The 24182-nt window shown below is 40.5% G+C and overlaps 1 protein-coding gene and 1 non-coding gene across 6 annotated transcripts in view; both read right to left on the minus strand.

Moving 5' to 3' along the window:
• The window catches only part of CHD8 (chromodomain helicase DNA binding protein 8), a 58441-nt gene that overhangs the window by 6032 nt on the left and 28227 nt on the right, over positions 1 to 24182 (minus strand). For 4 of the 5 annotated variants that reach the window (XM_024133773.3, XM_024133777.3, XM_024133768.3 and 1 more), the window contains exons 6-32: positions 22881 to 23063; positions 22731 to 22799; positions 22315 to 22370; positions 21685 to 21802; positions 17630 to 17713; positions 14684 to 14821; positions 13273 to 13394; positions 12884 to 13127; positions 11725 to 11901; positions 10590 to 10733; positions 10072 to 10327; positions 9280 to 9490; positions 8606 to 8801; positions 7718 to 7885; positions 7345 to 7524; positions 7075 to 7185; positions 6533 to 6729; positions 6083 to 6282; positions 5822 to 6002; positions 5644 to 5733; positions 5081 to 5184; positions 3561 to 3690; positions 2550 to 2625; positions 2037 to 2091; positions 1655 to 1862; positions 1020 to 1228; positions 207 to 926 (exon numbers count right to left, since the gene is read on the minus strand). In XM_024133773.3, coding sequence (XP_023989541.1) covers positions 207 to 926; positions 1020 to 1228; positions 1655 to 1862; positions 2037 to 2091; positions 2550 to 2625; positions 3561 to 3690; positions 5081 to 5184; positions 5644 to 5733; positions 5822 to 6002; positions 6083 to 6282; positions 6533 to 6729; positions 7075 to 7185; positions 7345 to 7524; positions 7718 to 7885; positions 8606 to 8801; positions 9280 to 9490; positions 10072 to 10327; positions 10590 to 10733; positions 11725 to 11901; positions 12884 to 13127; positions 13273 to 13394; positions 14684 to 14821; positions 17630 to 17713; positions 21685 to 21802; positions 22315 to 22370; positions 22731 to 22799; positions 22881 to 23063 — 4627 coding nt within the window. The remainder of the gene's footprint in view (positions 1 to 206; positions 927 to 1019; positions 1229 to 1654; positions 1863 to 2036; positions 2092 to 2549; positions 2626 to 3560; positions 3691 to 5080; positions 5185 to 5643; positions 5734 to 5821; positions 6003 to 6082; positions 6283 to 6532; positions 6730 to 7074; positions 7186 to 7344; positions 7525 to 7717; positions 7886 to 8605; positions 8802 to 9279; positions 9491 to 10071; positions 10328 to 10589; positions 10734 to 11724; positions 11902 to 12883; positions 13128 to 13272; positions 13395 to 14683; positions 14822 to 17629; positions 17714 to 21684; positions 21803 to 22314; positions 22371 to 22730; positions 22800 to 22880; positions 23064 to 24182) is intronic. The other variant, XM_007104800.4, reaches the window with a different exon arrangement.
• On the minus strand, positions 3006 to 3115 carry LOC112063545 (small nucleolar RNA U6-53/MBII-28). The gene has a single exon (XR_002891049.1). It is a non-coding gene; the product is annotated as a small nucleolar RNA U6-53/MBII-28 (small nucleolar RNA).

Genomic DNA, 24182 nt, shown 5'->3' on the forward strand with positions numbered 1-24182 from the left:
GAATGTGTGAGCAAAGGTGGAAGAATAAAGTTATATAGGAATGGTATTACATGGGCTTTAAATAAAGGCCCTAAGTATAACAGATCTCCTTCGATATTCTATCACATCAATTTCTGAATCTCAGAGGATGCATTTAGAAAAGAAGGGAAAGAGCGGGGGTGGGGGGGAATGGGGAAGAGGGCCAACAGCCTGTCACATGCACTCACTTAGCTTCTCTTCCTTCTCGTCCTCACTCTCATCAGTGCTGGAGCTGGAGCTGGATGAGGATGAGGAAGAAGAGGATGATGGTGACAGCTTGCTCAAGTCCAGCTCAGAGTCTGAATCATCCTCATCCTCCAGTTTGACTGGTGGAACACTCCGGGAAACCAGAGGGGTAGTATCAGAGGGGGCTACTCGCATCTCATAGTCTTGTGGGGTTGGTCGGCTCCTGGCCACCACCTCATGCTCTAGCTTTAAAGTCAGACTCTCCAGACTGGGGACCTGGGCAGCTGTCTCCTCGGGTGGCTTTTCAACAGGAGCATCTGGGCGCAGGGGCAGTGGTGAGGCAGTGCGCGAGGTATACTGCTGGTGTAGCAGTGGAGTAGAGCAGCGTGATAGGGATGGAGCTGGTGCTCCTGCCTGATGGTTCTGCATATAATTCATACGGGCAGCCAGAAAAGAGAAGTCTGGGTCCTGCATGATGTTGCAGTCTGTTTGGCTCACCCCATGGCGGGCTGCCCCTCGTAGAAGCTCCCCATCATGCCGAACGGGCTCCCACCATTTGGGCAATTCAGGACCTGGAGGCTGACATAATGCCAGCCGATCTTCCAAAAGAGGGTGGCATAAAACTTGTTCCCGTAAGCGCCGAAGCAATTCAATACGATAGAGAGTCCGTGAGGCCCTTTCCTCAGTGATGGGCTCAATGAACAGATTAGGGTCTGGGGGTTCTGCAAGAGATAAGGGTGGAAGAAGAAATGAACCAAGAGTTGGTTCTGTCACAATCCATCCCCACTCACCCAAGACGCTTCAGTCTTGCTTACCATCACCAGCTGCTGGGGGAAGGCGGCACACTTGGCGGCACATGGCCACAAAGCCATGGAAATACTTGGTAAGGCTTTCATCTGTTTTTTTGTCCAGTCGGGCAAAAGTGCGGAATCGATCCCAATGGAACTGCATGGTGTCGGGGTCATACTCCACACCAAAGGTAGAAACTACTCGATAGAAATCAGTTTGTTCACGCCTTGTCCATCTACAAAGGGAAGAGGAATCAGGCAACAGTGATCAGAACACAGGAAATGGTTACTTCTTAGTATGGCTTAGAATATCTGAATGCGCAAAAAAATGTAAGTTGGGGCAAAAAAAAAAAAAAAAAAAAAAGCCCCAGAAGACAGCAGAAGAGGTAGGAAGAGGTACTCTATAACATGTAAGAATTTAAGAATTAGCAAGCTAAGGGGGAAAATGATGCAAACAAACAACTCAATGAGGATGCCTACATATGAGATCTTCCTGGGAGTTACGATTAAGTGTGGTTTTACGTCGTAGAGGTGTAACAAAGACAAAAAAGATGGTCCCTCTTAGGGAATTCCAAATAATCCTTCCTAAGATGCTTTTCAATATAGCGCCCATAGCAGAAGACAAGCTTACAGCTCAGTTCAAATTCCCAGCCATATTTTACCGTTGCTGTTTCTCCCGCCGTGCAATTTCTTTTAGCTTGAAGGCTGCCTCACAACGCCGCCTTCTCCGATCCCCACGTTCTGCAGCCTCTATCTTCATCTGTTCTCTCTTGTAGCTGCGCTGATAGGCTGTAACTAGGCGCCGAAGCCTAGCTGTCAAAGCAGAGCCTGGAGGCCAGAATAGATGGCCTGGCTGTTGGGTCACCTGGGCTGTGGGCAGCAAAGTAGAATAAACAGGAAGTACAGGAAAGGTAGTAGAGATAACTGGTATCTCAACCCACCCAAAGGCAAAGCTCTCTGGTATCCCAGGAAAGGACAGAATTCAGTCAGTCCCCCAACCCCACCAGCCCACACAAAATTGTACTAGTTGACTTAGAAGTTTACCTTCATCTCCATCTATAACTGAGATCTCCTCATCCATCATCATCAAGGGATCACCCTAGAGAAGGAGATCCACCCCGCAGGATGGAGAGGGGAGGAAAAGGGGGTAAAATTGGCACTCTGAAATCACTTTCTCGTGTGTGTCCTTCTATGGCACCAAGGTATCCAGAAAATTTTCTAATGAAAGGAACCCTTACAGAAAATTGGAAGCAACCAACTAAAAGAATATGAAAATAAAACCTGAAAAATCAGTTCTTATCAAAGGCTTGAAGACAGTGGGACTCAGGAATTATGTAGTCAAATAATATACTTCATTGTCCAGCTTGGGTCCCACCTCCTCCACAAAGCCATACCTGATCTCCCCCAGCTGGTGTTAAAATCCTCTCCATTAATACTTTATATTCTCAAATGGTACTTTCCATTTTGTATTATAAATTAATATACTTCATGATTCAGGGAATAGGAGAATACTATTTAGTAATAGAGAAAAGCTGGACTCAAATGAGAATTCCTCACCTCATCATCTTGATCCTTTGGGGGACCCTGGAGTGGTTTATATTCAGGATCTTCACAATCTTTATCAAAGTCAACCCTAAAATCATCCAGAGGCATGAGAAAATGACAAAGTTCAGTTCTAAATTGTTTGACTTTAAAAGAAACACTTTGACCAGCACATTTCCTTTCTCTTACTAGCTCTTTATATTGTTTAACCCATTTTCCCCCTCCTTCCCAACTAGTATTTACTTTTATTACTTCATTTGAATGGTCTATGCTTGCTTGTTTATTTTTACTATTGATACTTTGCTCTACTGAGCAGAAGGATGATGTAATAAATGATTTGCAATAAATAAACAAGCCAATTTCCTTTGAGGGTCCTATACTAGGCAAACTGAGGTTGTGATCATCAAAGAGAAATCTCTCAATCACAAAGGACTGGGAGGGTATTCATCAACTAAGCCAACTATTTCACATGCCCCTCAGGTCTCCACATGAGAAGTTTTGTTAAACTCACTGGCACCCAAACCAGGGCAACAATGCCCTACCTGGTGGCTCAGTATTAGCATGGCAACTCATCATCGAGGCATGTATCCAGGCAGAGTAACAGCTTTATGTGTCAGCCGCCACTGGGAGATAAACCAGGGCTAAAATTTCCTGAGGCTCTATCATATAAGTGGCATGGGATTGCTGCATGACTACTATCTTTCAAGAGAACCAGTTATCCTCTCAGCTACTACGGCTGTACAGAAAAGCATTGCAGAGAAAACTGAATAGAACGTCAAATAAGCCATTTGGGAATAACAATAATTTTCACCCTTAGTTGCATCATACTGCGATGTATGGTTTTAGGCCAGTTTATGGAGACCTTTCTGCTGGTCTGTTTATTAAGAATTTATCATTCATGAGTAAAACCACCATTAAGAATCCGAATGGGTTCAGTCAAGGCTAGAGTTATCTCTTAGTACAAGCAACAAATACCCTTCATAGGGTGGACACAGAGCTTTAAGAGAACTAAACACTAATGCTTACCCTTCCACTATGTCAGAAAAATTATCCAACACTCGATGTTCTGCTGCAATGGCTTTGTCATCTGGTCGGCCAGCCTTTTCCAGGAAGCACAAGGCTGGGTCTGCCCTCATAGTATTATATTTTTCATAGCCTAGAAGAAAAAGAGCCATAATTTGAAGAAAATCAGAGATTCATTCTGCCTTTATGTAAGCATGCTTCGTATGCTGCTGGAATAACAATGTGGGCTCCTTTGGTATCATAATGCAAAATATAGTGAAAATTTTAACTTCGATAGCTATTGGGTTACAGTACGATATTTAACATTTCTACAGCAATTTAGAGTCACAAAGAGTTTTATCACTAGTTACTGAAAACAGGAATTTAATCGGTGTTTATAGAGAATGGTGATAGATTTACTTAGCCATTTAACGGGTAATATTTTATCATCATTCTTACTATCAATACATAAGTGAGGAAATTTTAAAAGTTTAAATGATTTAGAACTAGGTCACACATTTTCAAATAAAGGATAAGATATCTGCACCTGCAAACAAACAGGCACTCTGAATGTTTGATGAATGATGAACACACTTCAGGATGTTTGGACTCTTCTAAAGCCTCTGTGTCTTACAAGTAAATCTAAGACTACAAATGCTCACAGTTTTTCCTATCCAATTAAACATGTCAAAAATGTGAATTAAGTACCACTACTTTTATCTTACAGAAGTAAACGTGAAAGTATATTAAAAAAGAAATGATATTCCAAATCACTAAGTCACTAGGCTGGAAGTTAGCACTTACTGCTTTTAATGCCTGGAATTTGTTATTAGGCAAGACTGAAAAGGGAGTTTTCTCCCTTTTTATACTCTATATTTGTTTCACTCAAGCATGGTTGTTCACATCTACGTGAGAGTGACCGCTGAATATTTAGACAAATAAGATGTTATACAAGAACACTTCCAGCAAGCCACAGGAAAGTCATACAAATTAAACATGGTTATTATTAACAAGAGTGGACATGCATTATTTCCCTGGATTGTGGAAGCTTAACTTAAGATACCACTACATACAGATTGTTAACAGTGATTAGAGAACAAATGGGAGACTCCCTACCTTGGGATTTAACTATCCATCTGGTTTTTTTTTTGTTTTTGTTTTTGTTTGTTTTTTTTTTTTGCGGTACGCGGGCCTCTCACTGTTGCGGCCCCTCCCGTTGCGGAGCACAGGCTCCTCCGGACGCGCAGGCTCAGCGGCCATGGCTCACGGGCCCAGCCTCTCCGCGGCATGTGGGATCTTCCCGGACCGGGGCACGAACCTGTGTCCCCTGCATCGGCAGGCGGGCTCTCAACCACTGCGCCACCAGGGAAGCCCCATCTGGTCTTTCTTAAACATTTATTCATAGGAACTAATGGCTCTGGATATTTAAGGACTAGTTTCCCACTCAAACATAATTATTGGTCATGAGCATTTTGCTAAATATCTCATCTGTGGACATAAATCTACAATGGGAAAAGAACAGACTAATAAGAGCAGATACCTACCATGCTTAAAGACTCCAATGAGCAGGGACTTATCAGCCTCACTGTCCCACCATGTTGTTGGAACCTCCAGCTGATCCACTACTGGGAACCATATGTCAATCTCACTAAAGGTATAAGAGGCAGAGTTAGCATAGCAATGCAGGAAATTAAAGTAGACAATCCTTGGGAAGATTATTACAGGTATCTTCTTTTATCTATTAATTTAAATGGTCATACATCTGCCTATTTCCTTCCACGGGTATCAAGAACAGCTGTCCCTCAGTATCCGAAGAGGATTGGTTCCAGGAGTCCCCCCAGATACCAAAATCCATGGATGTTCAAGCCCCTATATAAAATGGTGTCGTACAATGAATACAGATGGCCCTTCATATCCATGGATCCAACTAACCGTGGATCAAAAGGATGCAAAACCCATGGATACAAAAGGCTGACTGTATAGGACTGAAGACCTGATATACAGATCTTAATTATCAGGTATCCCAAAAATAATTTAGAATGAAATAAGTACACCAATCTTTTCTGCAATAAGCCATGGCATAAAGAAAAATACAGCATAACTTTACCTGGCAATAGCACCCCCTAACACCTTCTCTGCCTGGTCTCCAATAACCTCCTGTCTCAGATAGTATAGCATTCGTACCCGCAACAGGACCCTAGAAGGGACAGAGAAAGAACTGGCTCAATAATAGTGTAGAAAGCTTGAGATGGAAAATGCTTTAGTATGTTAAATTCCATCCTTACTTGTTACACTGATGTTTCAAGTGCTTCTTATAACTCTCATCTTGGAACAGAGTATCAGGGTTATATTTCCGGATCCAATCTGCCTTATGGATATCAAAAGTGCTTTGTGACTTTACTTTTTTCCCCTTGCGTCCACGGGGCACAGGGATAGAGAGACCTGGGAAAGGGGATAGATCGAAGACTTGGATTGAGAAAAACCCTTGGACCTGAAGAGGATTAGGTAACCTATAAAAAGATGAAAAGCAAAGACTTGATAATCACCTGAATGATTCTGCAATTCTTTTGTCTTGCCATTTTCAGCAGGGCTAATCAAGTCCCAGATGAAGCCTTTGATATTTTCATCCCCACGATAGTGTAAAAGACAGTACACAAGGATGGCCCGGCAAATTGTTTCCACATCTCTTTCAGTCATCCGTCGCTTGAAGCGTCCATGAGACAGAATATCTCGCCACCGTCCCCAACTAAAAAATAAAACCAAAAAAAGAAATTATATTGATATTTTCCTGGGGACTCTAATTCAATGATATTCCCCAGTCCCTCAGAATCACATTTCCCAAAAGGTGGGAGACAAAAAGATTTTGGAAAAACATGGTAATAGAATAAAGTTTTTCCCATTATCCCCTCTTTGACCATAGCTTCCAATTTGAAAAGCAAACTAGGTGTCTATCAGGATGGAGATGCACTACCTCTGATGGCAAGGTGGGTTCTTACCCATATACCAGGAGGTGCTTTTCCACCCGAAAGCAGTCAGTGCGCCCATAGGTATGATGACGGTCATGTCGGCGAGAGCGTGGCCGCTCATCATCTTCACTTTCCAAATCAGAGAATTCCACTAGGTCATCATCTTTCAGAGTGCTGAAGTGGCGGGTCTGTTTTCGTACTCTAGGTGTGTCAATCACCAAGTTATTCTATGCAGAGAACAAAAGGAGAAGTAACTCTCTTCACGATATGATCATGGGAAAGGAATTAAAGACAATCAGATTGAAATAGCCTTGGATGTAACATTTGTAGATAATCAAAGAGAGATTCTTTTTTGGACATGCAAAATAATCTACGGGTACTCAGGAAGCGAAATTAAGTGGTAGTTATCTAAGTAGTTTTCTGGGGCCTCCTGTGTAGAAAGTTTTTATAATGGCCCTTGTATATATCATTATAAGCCAAGGTCAGCACTGAAGAATCAGAGCAGCTATAAAGACTCCAGAAAGTAATGTGTTTTCTGCAATACTTCCTCTCTAAAGGAGAAGGAAGCTCACCTTGCTATTGAGTAGATCCATGTCCAGGTCAGCCTTTTTGGCCCACTTTTGCCAAAAGTTGGGGTCATCCAGAGAAATATCAGTCCTATTTTCAGAAGCCACAAAGCTTGCCTAGTGAGGAACAAAGAAACAGTAAAGTTGACTATACCACTTTTTTGAGCAATGGGAAACCAGTATATTTAAAAACTACATTAAAAAAATACATTCAGTTCTAGAGAGTCCTGTCTCTCTCTCTCTGCTTCTTCAGCCGCTGGCACCGACAGAACATACCTTGGCAAACGTAGAACCCTTTCCTTCAGATTCAATGGTGATGGTAGTGGTTCGTCTTAACAAGATCTGGTCAATGTCCTCTTCACAAAACTTGGAGCCCTCATCATCTTCCTCCATTATGGCTGCATATGCTCCTTTCCGTAAGAGATCTTCAATCTCCTTCTTGGAGAACTGCTGGATCTACAAAAGCCAATAGAAAGGTGAAAAAACTACAAGAGAATATTATCTAACCATATCATGACATTTTATTGTATTTTAAGAAACGATAATTGAGAACCCAAATGAGAGGTCAGGTTCCTATGCAAAAATAGCTTTTGTCTCCCTCCATCACTATGACCTGTTACAAGTATAGTTAGAGATTAAGAAGACTCACTCCAGTAATGTTGCCATCCCGACCACTCATGGACTGAAGCACAGCTTTATCCAATCCCAACTTGAGGCTAGCCTTATCAAACATCTCTCTCTCATAAGAATTACGAGTGATGAGGCGGTACACCTTCACAGCTTTACTCTGCCCAATTCGATGACACCGTGCTTGGGCCTGGTGGAAGGAAGGGCAAAGATAACATAACATTAGAGGGACTTCCCTGGTGGTCCAGTGGTTAAGAATCCCCCTTCCAATGCAGGGGACGCGGGTCCGATCCCTGGTTGGGGAACTAAGATCCCACATGCCACAGGGCAACTAAGCCCGTGCGCCACAACTAGAGAGAAGCCCACATGGCTCTACAAAGATCCCGCATGCTGCAACTAAGATCCCGTGTGCCACAACTAAGACCTGATGCAGCCAAATAAATAAAATAAATTAATTAATTTAAAAAAACAAAAAACGTAACATTAGAGGGGGTGGGGGGAGAAGGATTCAAAATACCAATTTCCATCTATAAAGCAGCCATGAAATCAACTCAAAATCAAGTCAACTTCAAGATGAAATTATTGCCCCATCATCTAGACCAGGGATCAACAAATCCCAGTCACCTGTTTCTGTAAATAGAGTTTTTGCTGAAACACAGCTCTACCCATTTATTTACATATTGTCTATATCTGCTTTTGTGGTACAAGAGCAGAGGTGAGTAGTTACAACAGAGGCTGTCTGATTTACAAAGCTTAAAATATTTACTATCTGACCCTTTACAGAACAAGTTTGGTAACCTAACTAACAATTCTATACTCTCTAAAAGACGAGACTTTCTAAGAGATCCTGATCCTGTTGCAAAACCTCCCAGGTTAGGTGATTAGTCCCTAAGACAATGATTTCCTTTACCTGCAGGTCATTTTGCGGATTCCAATCTGAATCAAAGATGATGCAAGTATCAGCAGCTGTGAGATTAATTCCAAGTCCACCAGCCCGGGTGCATAGCAAAAAGACAAATCGGTCTGAGTCAGGCTTGCTGAAGCGGTCAATAGCAGCCTGCCGAAGGTTGCCTCTAACTCGCCCATCGATACGCTCATACAAGTACCTGTATGGGAATCACAGGAAAGAAAGTTTAATCAGCTAAGCAGAAAAAGAGAACAAAAAAGCAGACTGGGGGCTTCCCTGGTGGCGCAGTGGTTGCGCGTCCGCCTGCCGATGCAGGGGAGCCGGGTTCGCGCCCCGGTCTGGGAGGATCCCACATGCCGCGGAGCGGCTGGGCCCGTGAGCCATGGCCGCTGGGCCTGCGCGTCCGGAGCCTGTGCTCCGCAACGGGAGAGGCCGCAGCGGGGGGAGGCCTGCATACCAAAAAAAAAAAAAAAAAAAAAAAAAAGCAGACTGGGATTAATATCAGTACCTCTATATCTCTAGTTCACCAAAAACTTTATCAGAAAGTGGAGAGTGAGAGTCTTAAACACGTCTCTTATCCCAGTCCTTGTCAACTTTAATTAAACCCAGGCCCTCCTACTCTTTGCAGCTTTATGAGTATATAGTAAACACAAGGCGAAGAATGACTCTTTTCTTACCTCCTCTGGATTAGATAATCCTCTAGGATATCTAGGCAGCGTACCATCTGGGAGAAGATCAGAACCTTATGGCCACCAGCTTTAAGTTTCGGAAGTAACTTGTCAATAAGAACCAATTTGCCAGCTGAACGAACCATTGCCTGCAAGTGGAAGTCATGAGGTATGATATGGCAAGCTTCTCGAAATTCTGTTAGGATTTTTTCTTCTGCACCTGCCAAAAGAAAAATCAAACCTGATGGTGAGATCCAGAGAAACATACTAAGGCTGCAGTTTATTTAACTGAGACAAGGAAGCAAAGAAAAAAAAGTAATCTGACTTGATATCAATGTTTCTCATACACAGAATTTCAGCACCCCCAAAATCCTAAATCATCCTCAATTTTATTCATACAAAATATTCCATGTAAGTCAGGCTTAAGAACTGGGCAAAATATATGTAAGTATGTGGACAAGGACCAGAATAGTACATGCAAACCACTATTACCACCCTACCGGCATCCAAAACACAAACAGCAAGACGGAGTACCAGTGAAGACAGAACAGAATGACTTGAGTTCTTATTCATGAAATTCTAAACAGCAAATCCTTTTTAACTTTGGAGATTATGCAGGATCAAAGGGGTAGAAAGAACTACAGGAAGATGTTCCACATGAGAATTGCTTTAAAAGGAGAAATCTCCTCTATCCCCAAATTAGGATGGATCAGTCAATGCATTTATTGTTCCTGAGGAATATCACTTAGAAAGTAAACAAGGTAACACAGAAATGTAGGTATTTTCCAGGAATTCCCTCACCATTGATGAGATATGGGTGGTTGCAGCATTTGCGCAACTCCATCATTGTATTGAGTAGATTAGGCATGTTAGTATGACCTGCCCCTTTGGAAAGAAAGGAGAAATTCTTCTCCAAAATAGCCCGATAGTATTTCTTCTGAATGTTGGTCAGCTCTACTTCAATAATGGTTTCCTGCTTAGGTGCCAGGTTTTTTTCAACATCCTCTTTGAGTCTTCTCAGCATCATTGGCTTGAGAATGGCCTGTAGCTTTTGAACCTGTGCCCAATACAGAGAAAAAAGAAATCACTAACATGAGGACAAACATTCTCACATTAGGTGGAAACATGGAGAAATACAATAAGAGTTTTCCAGTATCTGAGAAAAGTAGATTTTGGACAATGCCACAAATGATGTAGGCACAAGGTTACATACAAGGAGTTCAGAACAGCCCGTGATATCTATGACAGCAGATATCTGCCTAGTACAAACTTTACCTTTTTTTGTCCTGGGTTAGTACCGCATTAGACAGACTTCCTACCTGTTCCTCTGTCTTGAGATCCCCAAAGTCCTTGAGGAACTCTGATTCTGACGGAAACTGTGAAGGTTCCAAGAAATGAAGCAGGCTAAACAGTTCCTCCACAGTATTTTGCAATGGTGTTCCTGTGAGTAGCACTTTGTGCTCCTAGAAGTGGAGAACACAGAAGAATGATAAAACTCAGAAGGACTTCTGGGGTTTTCTATCAAGTATATAACTTTAGCTTTCATTTCTTTAACTGTAAAATTATGGGAATGGACCAGATTACTCTCTTTTCTTTTACTTGCTCCCCCTTTTGATAAACAAAATACTCAAGAAAACCCTTGATATTATTTAACATATTAATTTATCTTAAATATTATAAGCCAATAAAGAAATATTCAGAATATGTTTTTTCCAATTAAATATGCCTCTCCACACTCAACTCCCCACAGACATCCTAACATGTCCCCCTCTGAAGAATGTACCTGTGCTGGATTAAATATGGCCATTAATTTTCGGTAGTTCCTCCTATCAAGGTTCACCCCTTGAACATGGGCTTGCCTTGTAACTTGCTCTGACAAAGAGAATGTAGCAGAAGTGATATCATGTGAGTTTCAGAGCCTATGCCTCAAAGGCCTTGTAGCTTCCACCTTTACCCTCTTGGAACACTGCCCTGACTCTACCATGTACAGAAGTAAAGTCTGGCCCACAGGGGGTGATGGGCCATGTGGGAGATGACCCAGCCAACAACCACCACCAACTGTCAGCTACAGCTGCATTACTGACTCCAGGCAAGACCACCAGAAGAATGGGCTCACCAAGCCCAGCCTAAGCTGCTGAGCTAGAGAATCATGAAAAAACATAGTTGTTTTAAGCCACTAAGTTTTTGGATATTTTGTTATGCAGCAATAGGTAACTAATGTAATACCCAACCTCTCCACCCAGTTGAGAACCATTAACCTACGATCACCTACCAACTCTAAAGTTTATATGAATTTTATGACTTTCAGGTTACCATTCCCACAGGCCATACCCACCACCCAATACCAAGACTCTGATTCTTCTCTGCTAAATTAAGGTTATATTAATTCCACAGGGAATTAGGATTTCTTTAATTCCAGGTGTTTCTGCACACAAGTCAGTGAGAGGAACTCACCAGGTCCATGTGCTTGAGACTATCAAGCAGCTTGCAATTACGGTTCTTTAGTCGATGGGCTTCATCAATGATGACACAACGCCATTCAATCTCACGAAGCTCGGGACAGTCTGACAAAATCATCTCAAAAGTGGTGATCAGGGCATCAAACTTGTACGCACCCGGGATGAGGCGCCCCTAAGCATGAAGGCAATAAAGTCAGAAAAGGCCTAAAATGTACCTAAAGGAGATGCTCTTCCGAATCACACATCCATTTTTTATATTCAGGCAGGCTTAATAGGAAATACCGACTGCACCACCACCCACCTCTGCCACTGTTCATATTCCTGATAAACAGTGCCAAATCACTGAATCTAAGATACGCTGCCTCCTCAGCACACTCAGCTTCTTGGGAAAATGACAGACCTCGCTGAATGAAGCTGGACATTTTTGACTCTGCTGCATGCCTACCTCATGTATTTCAGCCCTACATCTTCTGTTGGTAAACACTAAAATCCACAAATGTTGAGTGCTGCTGAAACATACAAGATAAAACTAAAAGTGAAATAGCTAATGTAGTATGTGTTAATATTGGTTACTATCTAAAAATGGACAGAAGAATCCAATTACCTTAGCAAAATTAAAAGCAACAAAATACAACTTGAATAAATTTGGTTTGGTAGAAATAAAAACCACAGGAAACTAATGGTAGGAAAAAAAAGTCTCATAAAATTCAATGTTAAGAAAAGATGAATGGTTCAAATTTTTACTTGCAAACTTACATAGCAAAAAGCACTGATCTTGATGAAAATTTCTGTAGACTTTAAAAAAAAAAAAAGGACATGGCTTACGTTCACCACCATATGGATCAAGGAATTAATAAAGTAGCTAAATGAATTTCATTCTGGAAAATTCTTTCTTGATGAAAACATCAATGCTGATAAAACTCTATTTTAAATATATGCATTCATAAATAAAGCCAGAATTTCCACTGGATCAAAACGTCCATTGGATAAAAAAAGCAAAGTCAAAAAAAATGCCCTGCACAATCTAAACAAAAATTTTGCCTTAAATCACGGAGAGTCTCAATAAAAGTCTTTGATTCATATAAAAGCCTCTAAAATACCAGGTACCTTGGCCTACTCTCTAAACCATAATATTTGTATTACATACAACTCACCCGTGAATCTTTGCAGTACATTTCATACTGCTGAATCATCTGCCGGCTGGCCAGACTGCCATGGTACACAATAGTGTTCATCTCTGTCCACGTGTTGAATTCTCTCTCCCAGTTAGTAATTGTGGACAGTGGGGCAATGACCAGGAAGGGGCCATGGATGCCCACATTATATACCTCCTGTAAGAAGGCAATGGACTGAATGGTTTTGCCCAATCCCATCTCATCAGCCAGGATGCAGTTCTGCCTGTAGATTCATCACGGAAAAAGAAAAGCAAGTCAAAAGAGACCATCTTTTTAGAAAGTACTTAAAAAGAAACTGTTTCAACAGAAAATAAATAAAAATAATCTCAGACTAAGCCTATATGTTATGGTCCTACTCTTTTCTTTACCTGTTATACCAATTAAAGAGCAGCCAATTGACCCCTTCCAACTGATATTCCCTTAATTGGTTTCTGTTTTTATACTCATGTGACAACTCCAACTTCTTCCAGGCACTTGCTTGTGGACGATTCTAAAAAATAGGAAATTTGAATAAATGGCGTGGAGACAATAACGAAATTAGGTAAACTTACTAGGTAGCTCTCATAGTTGAAGTCAATTCAAAAACATTAACATGTTAAATATAAACATGTTAAATATATTAAAACTCATGAGTCCATAATGACACTTTTTAAAAAAAAGAGGAAGAAGGAAAGAGAAAAAACCCACTGATCACTTTTGGAGGGTGCTAAGGAAGGTACTTCATTATTTTGAAACTGGGAAATAAAGGACAAGGTAAATAAATAAAGCATTTATCCTCCATTCCTATACCATCTGTACCTTAGGGTAACCAAATAGTAGGTGAAACGTATTTCCTTTTACAGAAGATTCTGTCTAATAAATGAAGAAATGATAGAATCACCATTTAAAAGTCCTTAAAGAATGGATCTCAGCAATGAACAAAAATGGCTGATAATATCACAAAAGACAACCTATCAGAACCATCTATAAAGTGGATTTAGTGGTCTCCCTCCCCAGCCTCTAGAACAGTGATATCTAATGGAACTGTCTACAATGATAGAAAATGTTTTATATCTGCCTTTAGCCACATGTAACTACTGAGCATTTGAAATGTGGCTAGTGGCTAGTGGCTACTGTATTGGACAGAACAGCTATAAAAAGTTCTAACAGACATTACTGCTCTACGTCTAACTATTTATGTGAAATATAAGGGACAGAAAAGATACCAAGGGGAATGTAACTGGCAAACTGACTATGGAAAACCCTAGAGAACAATCACCTGGTTTCTTCAAGAGAAAATTGCAAAGGAGGGAGAGGAGATCAAGGGGAAACTATAATTAAGAAAGATATATATGAGATATATTAACTAATAGCAATATATAGACCTTACTTAGAATTTAATTCAAAGAATTTAACAAAAGTTAGAAGATAATCAGGGAAATACAGTGATTGCTTACTTGATGATATTTAGGGATGGTTACATTTTTTCAAGTGTAACAGTGGTACTATTTATCTTTTAGACATAAACACTGAAATGTTACACATAAAATGAAGGAATCTGAGATTTATTTTAAAATAATCTGGGAAATGGGGAAATGAGTAGGTAGAGAAATATGTGAAACAAGATTGGCTATGTGTTCACTGTTAAAGTTGGGTGACGGGTACATTATACTACTTCTTCAACTTTTATATATGTTTGAAAATTTCCATAATAAAAAGCTAAAACAACATAAACTCCATACGAAGAAAATTAAATCATTGCCTATATGGACTTTACACTCTAAATGCAGATGTACTTACCACCCTTTTGAGTTCTGGGTGCCTTGACTGGATCCGTTTAAATTCTCGAATCTTGCCCTCATCAACATCTTCTTTTAGCTCCCATGTACTATCCTCATAGGGCAGAGAGCACCATTTTACCAAGTAGTAAATTACAGGCTAAGAGAGAAAAAGCCAAAGCCTTAATGAAACGATTCTGTGTTCTCTGCCGTGATTAAAAGATAAGAATTTGACTAAAGAATCAGATCACAAAGTGTCAATATCTAAAAAGGTGCCCAAAAAGTCAGGCTGAAAACACCAGCCAGAGGCTCACCTGCTGATGCACTGTCCTATTTATGGCTCTGATCCTGTTTCCAGACAATTTATCAGAATCTGAAAATGAAATTTCTACCCAGCACTATCTAGAACACTAAGCACTGAAACATTAGGCTCATCAACCAAGCAGATTAAACAAACAGAAAAAAATCCTATATTGTGTTGAATTATAGATTGAAATTGAATTGTTGAACTGAATTAATTATTGTTAATTACTTTATTAAAAGATATGGTAGCCCTCTTCCATACTATCCTCCTGGCACCAAATTTGATACAGTAGAAGCCAGGCTACTGTAGAAGCGAAGAACAGGTTAAATCCATAGGAGCAGAGCAGGACTGAAATCACTGGGCTTCTGAGCTCCTGGAGCTCTCAGCGCAGATGCTGTTTTAAAGAGCAGCCATATGGTGGCTGCTCAAGAAGAGATCTTCTTGCGAGCCTCAGGAAGCTAGGAGATAACTGCAAGAGGTATCCCTGAAGAGAGGTAAGAATGAAGAGGAAGGGGAAATGCTGAAGCTCCAACTACGGTGCTATGCTCTATGTAGGCATTCTAGTACAAGGGACGGGGCAGTGACCAGTGGTGATATGGCTCCTATTCTCACTACTCAAGATGACTGATCACTGACCGGACTGCAATTCCATATTTGGCTTATATGAATCGAGAAGAATTAGACTGGGCCTAGTGTAATCACCAGGAAATCTCTAATTATCAACTCACAGAATACCCGTTAAAACAGCCAGCAAGAAGTATGAAGATATGTGTCTCAATACAGATATACATCAAGGAATACCTAGCATTAATGTAATTTCTCTTTGACCTTTTTCTTTACTGTAGTGACTCAGGTCACTTTCTACATAAAGACATTTGTCCACGTCACATATTTCCAGCACCCTTACTCTTCCAAGAACTTTAGTATTTATTATAATATTTATTTCCATTATTGGGTAATGTAACAAGGATGACAAACTCATTTTGGAGAGGAGGGGGAAATGGGCAAACAGAACATTTTTATCCAATACTGGGGATATAAATTACAGTACCAGGGTATTAAAGCACTTTCATCTGTCATACTGGTCCCAATACATTCCAGAGGAGCCTAATCAAAGTCCAATTACTTTTGGAAGATGAGGTGTAAGTATAGTGATAGAGAGCATAAGATTTTCAAGGCTGGGAAGGCTGAGATCCTGAAAGCGATGAGATTTAACAGTAGCTAACCTGTCCTGACTAATAACTGGTCCATTCCACTCTCACCTCCCACAAATGAACAATAAGCAATAATTCCCACCCCTAACCCCAAAAGCAGAAGATATGTTTTCTGAGGCATTCTTGTTAGGATTTAAAGACACTGAATTGTAACGGGCCTTGGACATCTAAGGTTCTATCTGAGAAACGCTGAAGGCTTATAAAATAAACTGGGAATTTTACAGAGGGAAGACTTTGACTCTTAGGTCCTGTACGGATGATATATGGGAGCAAGTCATTTAGCTTGGAGTGAGCCCAGCCCACCATCCAGCACTGATGTCTTAACAAGGCTCTGCTGTTAACGCCCTACTACCCACTCTGTAAGCAGTGACTGTTTGAAGTGATAACAACTTGATGAAATGTGGCCCTGCAAAGTTAAACCAACAACTATGACTTGAAGTGAGAAGGGTTCTAATAAAATGGTGGTTCATGGCCTAAATAAATTTAAATAAGAGAGCAATGCTGAATTCACTGGTGGCTTAGATCTATATAACTCTTATTTGAAAAATAAAAAAAAGTGATTAATGAAAACATATCACCTAATGTTTTAGCATATCTAAAATCTGCTACCCAATCTAAGAAAGCTTTAGTGCTGTGGTTCCCAAATCAAACTATGCATGAGAAACCCTTGGAGAACCAACTTAAAAATACAGATCTCTGGGCTTCCCTGGTGGCGCAGTGGTTGAGAGTCCGCCTGCCAATGCAGGGGACACGGGTTCGTGCCCCCGTCCGGGAAGATCCCACATGCTGCGGAGCGGCTGGGCCCGTGAGCCATGGCCGCTGAGACTGCGCTTCCGGAGCCTGTGCTCCGCAGCGGGAGAGGCCACAACAGTGAGAGGCCCGCAAAAAAAAAAAAAAAAAAAAAAAAAAAAAATACAGATCTCTGGATCCCACCCTAGATGTACTGAATCTGAACCTGTGGGAATAGGACCTCACATCTATTTAAAGGTACTGATTCAAATGCAGTGTATCTGTTTTAGTGACAAATGAAAATGCATTTAACTGATGCTAAGTACAGGAAATAATTCTCAACAACATGAAGAAAGCTATGAGTCTATGCAAGTATTTTTATATTCACAAATTTGGAGATTCGTAAAGTATCCCTTTGTCCATCCCCACCTCTCACCCCCAACTGAAGGTCAAGGGTCTCCCATATAAAATCTGCGAGAAAATGAGGCCAAGGTTAATGAGTCCTTGTAAAATAGCTCCAGATATTTGAGAAACTTTCCTTTTGGCCTCTCTCTGTACTCCTTTACCTTCCCAGTATCATTCTAAGTATCTCTCAGAAAAATTCAAAAGTACCTTTTCAGTCCAAGGAATTTTTCAGCCATATCTGAAAAATAAAGGATGGGCAAGAAGACAGGCAGAAATCTTTAAGAGGCCTTTCATGTTCCTCCACGCCCCAACTCACCTCCCCATTGTCCTTGTCAATGCTGTGAGACTCATCCAATATCCTATCCACCTCTACATAGTCTGGGTTGAAGGGCTCTTCGTCCTAGAGGAATTATGAAACCAAACAATAAGACCAAAAGATCACTGTCCAGGAAACCCACTCCTCCATGCAACCTTTAGCTGATAACCCTACTTCAGAACTCATTAAGAGAAAAGAAGGGAGTTCCCCATTTTCATAATATCATATACTACACACTTACCTGTATTGGCATCTATCCTCTTGCCTGTTACCAGATAAAGTATCACTACTCCCTAACAGGCCATTCTCTCCATATGTGCTTTGGATTCCATTCCTTCTTGCCTTCTTAGGAATCTCTCTCTACTGGAGCATTCCCATAACATACCACCATGCTCGACTATTTCTCCTCTTTTCTTTAATTAATTAATTAGTTTATTTTGGCTGTGCTGGGTCTTCATTGCAGTGCGTGGGCTCTTCGTTGTGGCACACAGTCTTCTCTAGTTGCAGCATGCAGGCTCTCTAGTTGCGGTGCGTGGGCTCTAGAGAGCATGGGCTCAGTAGTTGTGGTGTGCGGGCTTAGTTGTTGTATGTGTGATCTTAGTTCCCCAACCAGGAAACTTCACGTCTTAAAAAGACCTCCCTGACTCTACATCCCCCTCCAACTATTCTCCTGTTCTGCTTCATACCCAAACTTTTCCAAGAGTTTTAAACACACAGTACCTCCATTTCATCACTTCATTCACTTACTTGTCCACCCATTCCACTCTTCTTTCTACTTCCATCACACAATGAAACTACTCTTGTCGAGGTTATTAATGATCTCCAAATTGCCAAATATAATGGAAACATTTCTGTACTCACCTTAATTTACCTATACAACATATTCAACAATTATTCTCTCCCCAAAGCACTCTCTTCCCTAGGCTTTTGTGGGACACCATATTCTCTTCGGTCGCCTTTATTTTGGTTTCACTTTTTGTTTTGGCCAATTCTCAGTCACCTTCACTGGCTCTTTTGTTCCTAAGTCACTGGTATCCAACTTTGGGTGGTATTCCAAGATAAATAACCCAAGGCTCCAAAGAAAGATCTCAAAGAAACCTTAAGGAAAAAACTCTTTCTTTCAGGGAGAAAGACTCTTTCCCCCTGACTTTTGTGACATATCTTTTCCCTCATCTTTCTCCTACCACTCTGGCAAACAGTCCCTTCTTCACCTGGTCCTCTAAATTTGTGAGAATTGTTTAAGGATTGGCTCTGGGCTTACATCCATTGCCTTATAGAAAGAAATTTTTAAAAGTACAGAACTATTAGAAAGTATAGAACTTTCCCCAGGGTGACTCTATTCATTATTAAGGCTTTAATAATTATGTATATGCTGATACATTCCAAAGTTAAATTGCAGCCTAAAAAATCCAGATTTGTATATCTATCTCCTTGATAGAAATGTTACAGAATTTTAAGCTTAACATGGTCTAAACTAAAATCTTGATTTTCCCCAAATCAGTTGCTTCTAAAATCTTCCATTCTTTAATAAATAACTCTACCTCAAGCCATTTGCTCAGACCAGAAACCTATCTATATAAGCTATCACACGAAATCCTGTCAATTCTACTTTAAACTCAAATCTATCCATTCTCTCTAACCACTGAAACCACTCTGCTATAAGCCTTAATTTCTCATCTAGAAAACTTCAACAGCCTCCTTACTGCTCATCCTACGTTCACGCTTACTCTTCTCCAATCCATTCTCCAAAGTCTAGATGATTTTTTTTTTTTTAATAAATTTTATTTATTTATTTTTGGCTGTGTTGGGTCTTCGTTGCTGTGCACAGTCTTTCTCTAGTTGTGGCAAGCGGGGGCTACTCTTCATTGCGGTGCGCGGGCTTCTCATTGCGGTGGCTTCTCGTTGCAGAGCACGGGCTCTAGAGCGCAGGCTCAGTAGTTGTGGCGCATGGGCTTTGTTGCTCTGCAGCATGTGGGACCTTCCCGGACCAGGGCTCGAACCCGTGTCCCGTGTTGGCGGGGGGATTCTTAACCACTGCACCACCAGGGAAACCCCAGATGATCTTTTAAAAATGAAAACTGGATGTGCTTTGACCTGTTTTAAATAGTCTAGTGGTTTCCCCCTTTGCACTTAGAATAAAAACAAAACTAAAAGGTCTATAAGCACCTGCTTGCCTAAATCTCTGATCTCATTTCGGGCCACTCACTCTCTATCGTACATCAATCCCACTGTCCTTTCAGTTCCTCATCCTGTCTCAGGGCTTTCATATATTGCTATTTCCCATGCCAGGGGTACTATTTACATGTGTTCATGGTCTTGCTAACTCATTCATAATTCAATTCTCAGTGAAGTCTTCATTGATTATCCAAAGTAGGCATTTTTTTCTTAGGTCTTCCTGTGCTCTTTCTTTCCTGGCACTTACCACAATCTGAATTATTTTTAAATCTCTCTCTCTCCCCATTAGACAGTGAGCTACATGAGAACACAGACCATGTGTGATTTGTTTACCATAGTGACTAGCACATAATAAACAATGAATAAATGAATAATTGATTTGGTTAAATGGCCTACCTATAAAGGCAAAACTGACTGGCATACAAGTCAGTTAGCAGAACTTGGCTCAAGGGTCACAAATTATATATCTAATACCAACTGGAATGGGATTAGTTTCATCATACATTTCACAAAATAAAAGAACATAGACCAAAAATCAAAAAACAAAAAAAAACCCACAACGCAATTATTATTATTTTCATATAAAAAGAAATTATAAAACCTACATGGGGGCTTCCCTGGTGGCGCAGTGGTTGAGAGTCTGCCTGCCGATGCAGGGGACACGGGTTTGTGCCCCGGTCCAGGAAGATCCCACATGCCGCGGAGCGGCTGCTAAAACAAAAACAAAAACAAAAACAAAACCTACATGGCCCTACTTGCCCCCTCCAAGTGATGTGGAAAATAACTCATTTATTGGCAAACCTCGTGATATAGTTTTTTCAGATGTATTTGGCCACAGCTGAGTTTTTTTGCTGAAGCTATACATTATTCCTTCTTTCACTCTTTCTTACTAGCTCCTCTTTAGGGGTTTTTTAAAAAAATAAATTTATTTATTTATTTATTTTTGGCTGCATTGGGTCTTTGTCGCTGCACGCGGGCTTTCTCTAGTTGCGGGGAGCGGGGGCTACTCTTCGTTGCGGTACGCGGGCTTCTCACTGCAGTGGCTTCTCTTGTTGCAGAGCACAGGCTCTAGGTGCGCAGGCTTCAGTAGTTGTGGCACGTGGGCTCAGCAGTTGTGGCACGTGGGCTCTAGAATGCAGGCTCAGTAGTTGTGGCACACAGGCTTAGTCACTCCACAGCATGTGGGATCTTCCCGGACCAGGGTTCAAACCCGTGTCCCCTGCACTGGCAGGTGGATTCTTAAGCACTGTGCCACCAAGGAAGTCCTCCTCTTTAGGTCTTAAGAAGTTTTGAGAAAGAATTCTTCTTCTCAAGGCACTCAGTAATAAAAAATCCCATTTTGGGAAAGGTATATATATACAAAGCTTTCAAACCACTATTGAGAGTTAAAATACAGCTCAAGAGACCCTTACAAATGTTCCAGTACTTAACTAGTAGTAACACTGGGTGTGTGATATTAAAGCTCCTTTATCACTATTTCTAGTTATACTGGATTAGAAATTTGAGAAAATAAATGTTCTCTCTTAATGATATGGTTGCTTATGTCTACAGATACCATCAATTGCTGAAGACTGACATTAGAGGGAGAAGAATGCCGCAAGTGGACCAGAGGTCAGTTTACCATCTGTTTTGAAAATACTTCATGAATATCAAAAAACTCAATTTCAAAGTAACCTATAACTTATAAAAATACCATATTTAGACCTGGTAAAACAAAGCCTGGGGCAATTAAGTAAGGAAAGTCCAACGATCAAAATGAACACTTTATACCCATATATACCAAGCAACTATGAGTCTTTTGAAGAATCAGTCAAGGTTGATAACCCCAGTAATTTATGCTTCTATGAAATAAATGATAGGCAATACCTATTCCTAATTACCTCATGGAAGAAGTGTCTCATCTGAGCCATTTTGGTTTTGAAGCGCTTTAGTTTTTGATGGATCCTCTTATCCTTCTCTAGTTGGGAGATGGTAGCCCACTCACAGTGTAGATAGGAGCTAAAGGGGATGGAAATAGCCAGTCACAGTGTGAGAAAGGGGAACTGGTCAGCTAGTGTCTGAGATGTGGGGATTAGCCAGAAGCAGACATAAGAGTATGTGCTTCAATGGGGAGACAGTCTCTTAGGTGCTTCTTAAACTTGATTTTGCACACAAACCACCTGGTCTAGGGTAGGTTTGAAAGTTCACATTTCTAACAGGCACCCAAATGATGCTAACTCTGCTGGTCCACGGATCACACTCTGAGTAGCAAGGTCTTAATCTTAGACTAACATAAAGAGGATTTTTACAAGGGATTTAATCAGGAACCATCCTTACCCAACCTTTCTGCAGGTAAATATAAAGACTCAATTCCTGAGCTTCTCTCTGAATAGACATTTTCCTCATCAAAAACAGGGGAGGAGACTATTAAAAAAAAGGGACACATTCCCACCCAGGATAGACTATACAGGAGAACTTTTTACAACCCTGAGGAATTTGGGGTGAAAAGCTTTTTTGCACAGATCACATACTAGTTCTTGTACTTGACAAAGAATTCTTCTGCTTCAGTATATTGTCCAGAAGGAAGCTGAGAAGAAAGAAATTACAGTTACTAACAACTTATTTGTCAAAGAGAACCTTTAATTTTAACACACATGGTAGAGCTTCATACCAGTGCTCCCAGAATATATTACTGACTAAGGGATTAAAGAACTTAATCTGGTATTTCAATGCTGGAGGCTTGACAGCTGGAGAAAATAAGCCCTTTTCCAGTTTAAACAAATGAGTGAATGAAGTGGCAATAAGACAGTTCCTACTTTCCACCTAACTTTTCTCCACCATCTCTTGTAACTACACTGTAGCAATATAGCCTGACATCCAAAGGTGCTCATTACATACAGTCTGTAACTGCAGCATTATGGGCTGACATTAAAAATAGAGGCCTCACCTCCTTCTTCACAATACGCATAGAAAGCACTTTGTCTACAATGGCTGCATCTTCTTCACTGGGATTCTCCTGTAGCAAAAGATGCAGTCAGTCAACAGAGATTGTGAGCAGCAAGACAAAGGTCTCAAATTGCTAAAGTTCTCAGCTTACCACAAAGAACTGCATGGAAGGCAAAGTCTCGCCATCTGGTTCCTGCACTGGCTCAGGCAGGATAGGCTCAGTTTTGATTGGACCAGTTACATCTACTTCTTCTTCTTCTTCATCATCTGTGATCTTTATATCCAGATCCTCTGTATATTTTTTCCGTTTAACTTGGCGGTTTGAGCGTCTCTTCTATAGAGGCAAAAATGGTTAAAATAACTGCTTAGGTCTCTCAAGGAGAAAACCTTTAAAACTATTCGCCTATAGTCATATACTTAGATTTGACTCCAAAATCCCTATGAAAAATCAAACCAAAAGATGATAAAGAGCTTATTTATCAAATTATGTGATGTCAAATCATGTAACTTATTCTATGTACTGAATATATATAACTTGCTGAATTGTTTTATCAAAGTATCAGATTCCACCTGAAAGTAACCTATTGGCAAGAGGCTCTAAAAAATTGAAACAGGACTCTCAACCTGCAGAGTGCAATGAACTTCACAGGAGGAGCAACCCTGGAGTGCAAAGGTGCAAGAACATTTTGTTTCTAATTGTTTCTTTGTTTTAGTTCTAAAGTTTTTTGTTTGTTTTAATAAATAGGATCATACTGTATGTATTGTTCTGCTGCTTACTTTTCTGTTAGCATTTTTCTTGGAGATGTTTTCCATATCAATACATTTCAAATCTGCCTTATTCTTTCAAATGGTTGAGTAAAAGATTTTTTAATTAAATAATCTAAGTAACACTTGCAGCTCATGATAAAAAAATTAGGAAGGATGGAGAGACAAAATTATTATTTTTTAATCATGATTATAACCCCTGGAAAACCCAAAATCAAATGAGTCATTAGAAGCAGAATTACTGAAATTGAGTAAACTAGCTTGGCATAAAATTAATTTTTAAAAATCAATAGCATTCTTATAGAGACTAAGGCAGAAAATACAATAAAAGAAAATATTCTTTTTATGAGAAAATATTAATTATCTTAAGCATTAAATTTAGTAAGAAATATATAAAATCTACGTGAAGAAAACTTTAAAGCATTATAGGAGGACATTAAAAGAGAGTTGAATAAATAGTAAAATATATATACCCTCCCTAATAACATAAATTTGAGAAACAAAATTAACAAAATTTTTTAATTAGGTAAGCTGATTCTAAAATTCAAATGGAGGGCTTCCCTGGTGGCGCAGTGGTTGAGAGTCCGCCTGCCAATGCAGGGGACACGGGTTCGTGCCCCGGTCTGGGAAGATCCCACGTGCCGCGGAGCGGCTGGGCCCGTGAGCCATGGCCGCTGAGCCTGCGCGT

This window comes from Physeter macrocephalus, chromosome 11 (genome assembly GCF_002837175.3).
Source record: "Physeter macrocephalus isolate SW-GA chromosome 11, ASM283717v5, whole genome shotgun sequence".
NCBI classification, from domain to species: Eukaryota; Metazoa; Chordata; class Mammalia; order Artiodactyla; family Physeteridae; genus Physeter; species Physeter macrocephalus.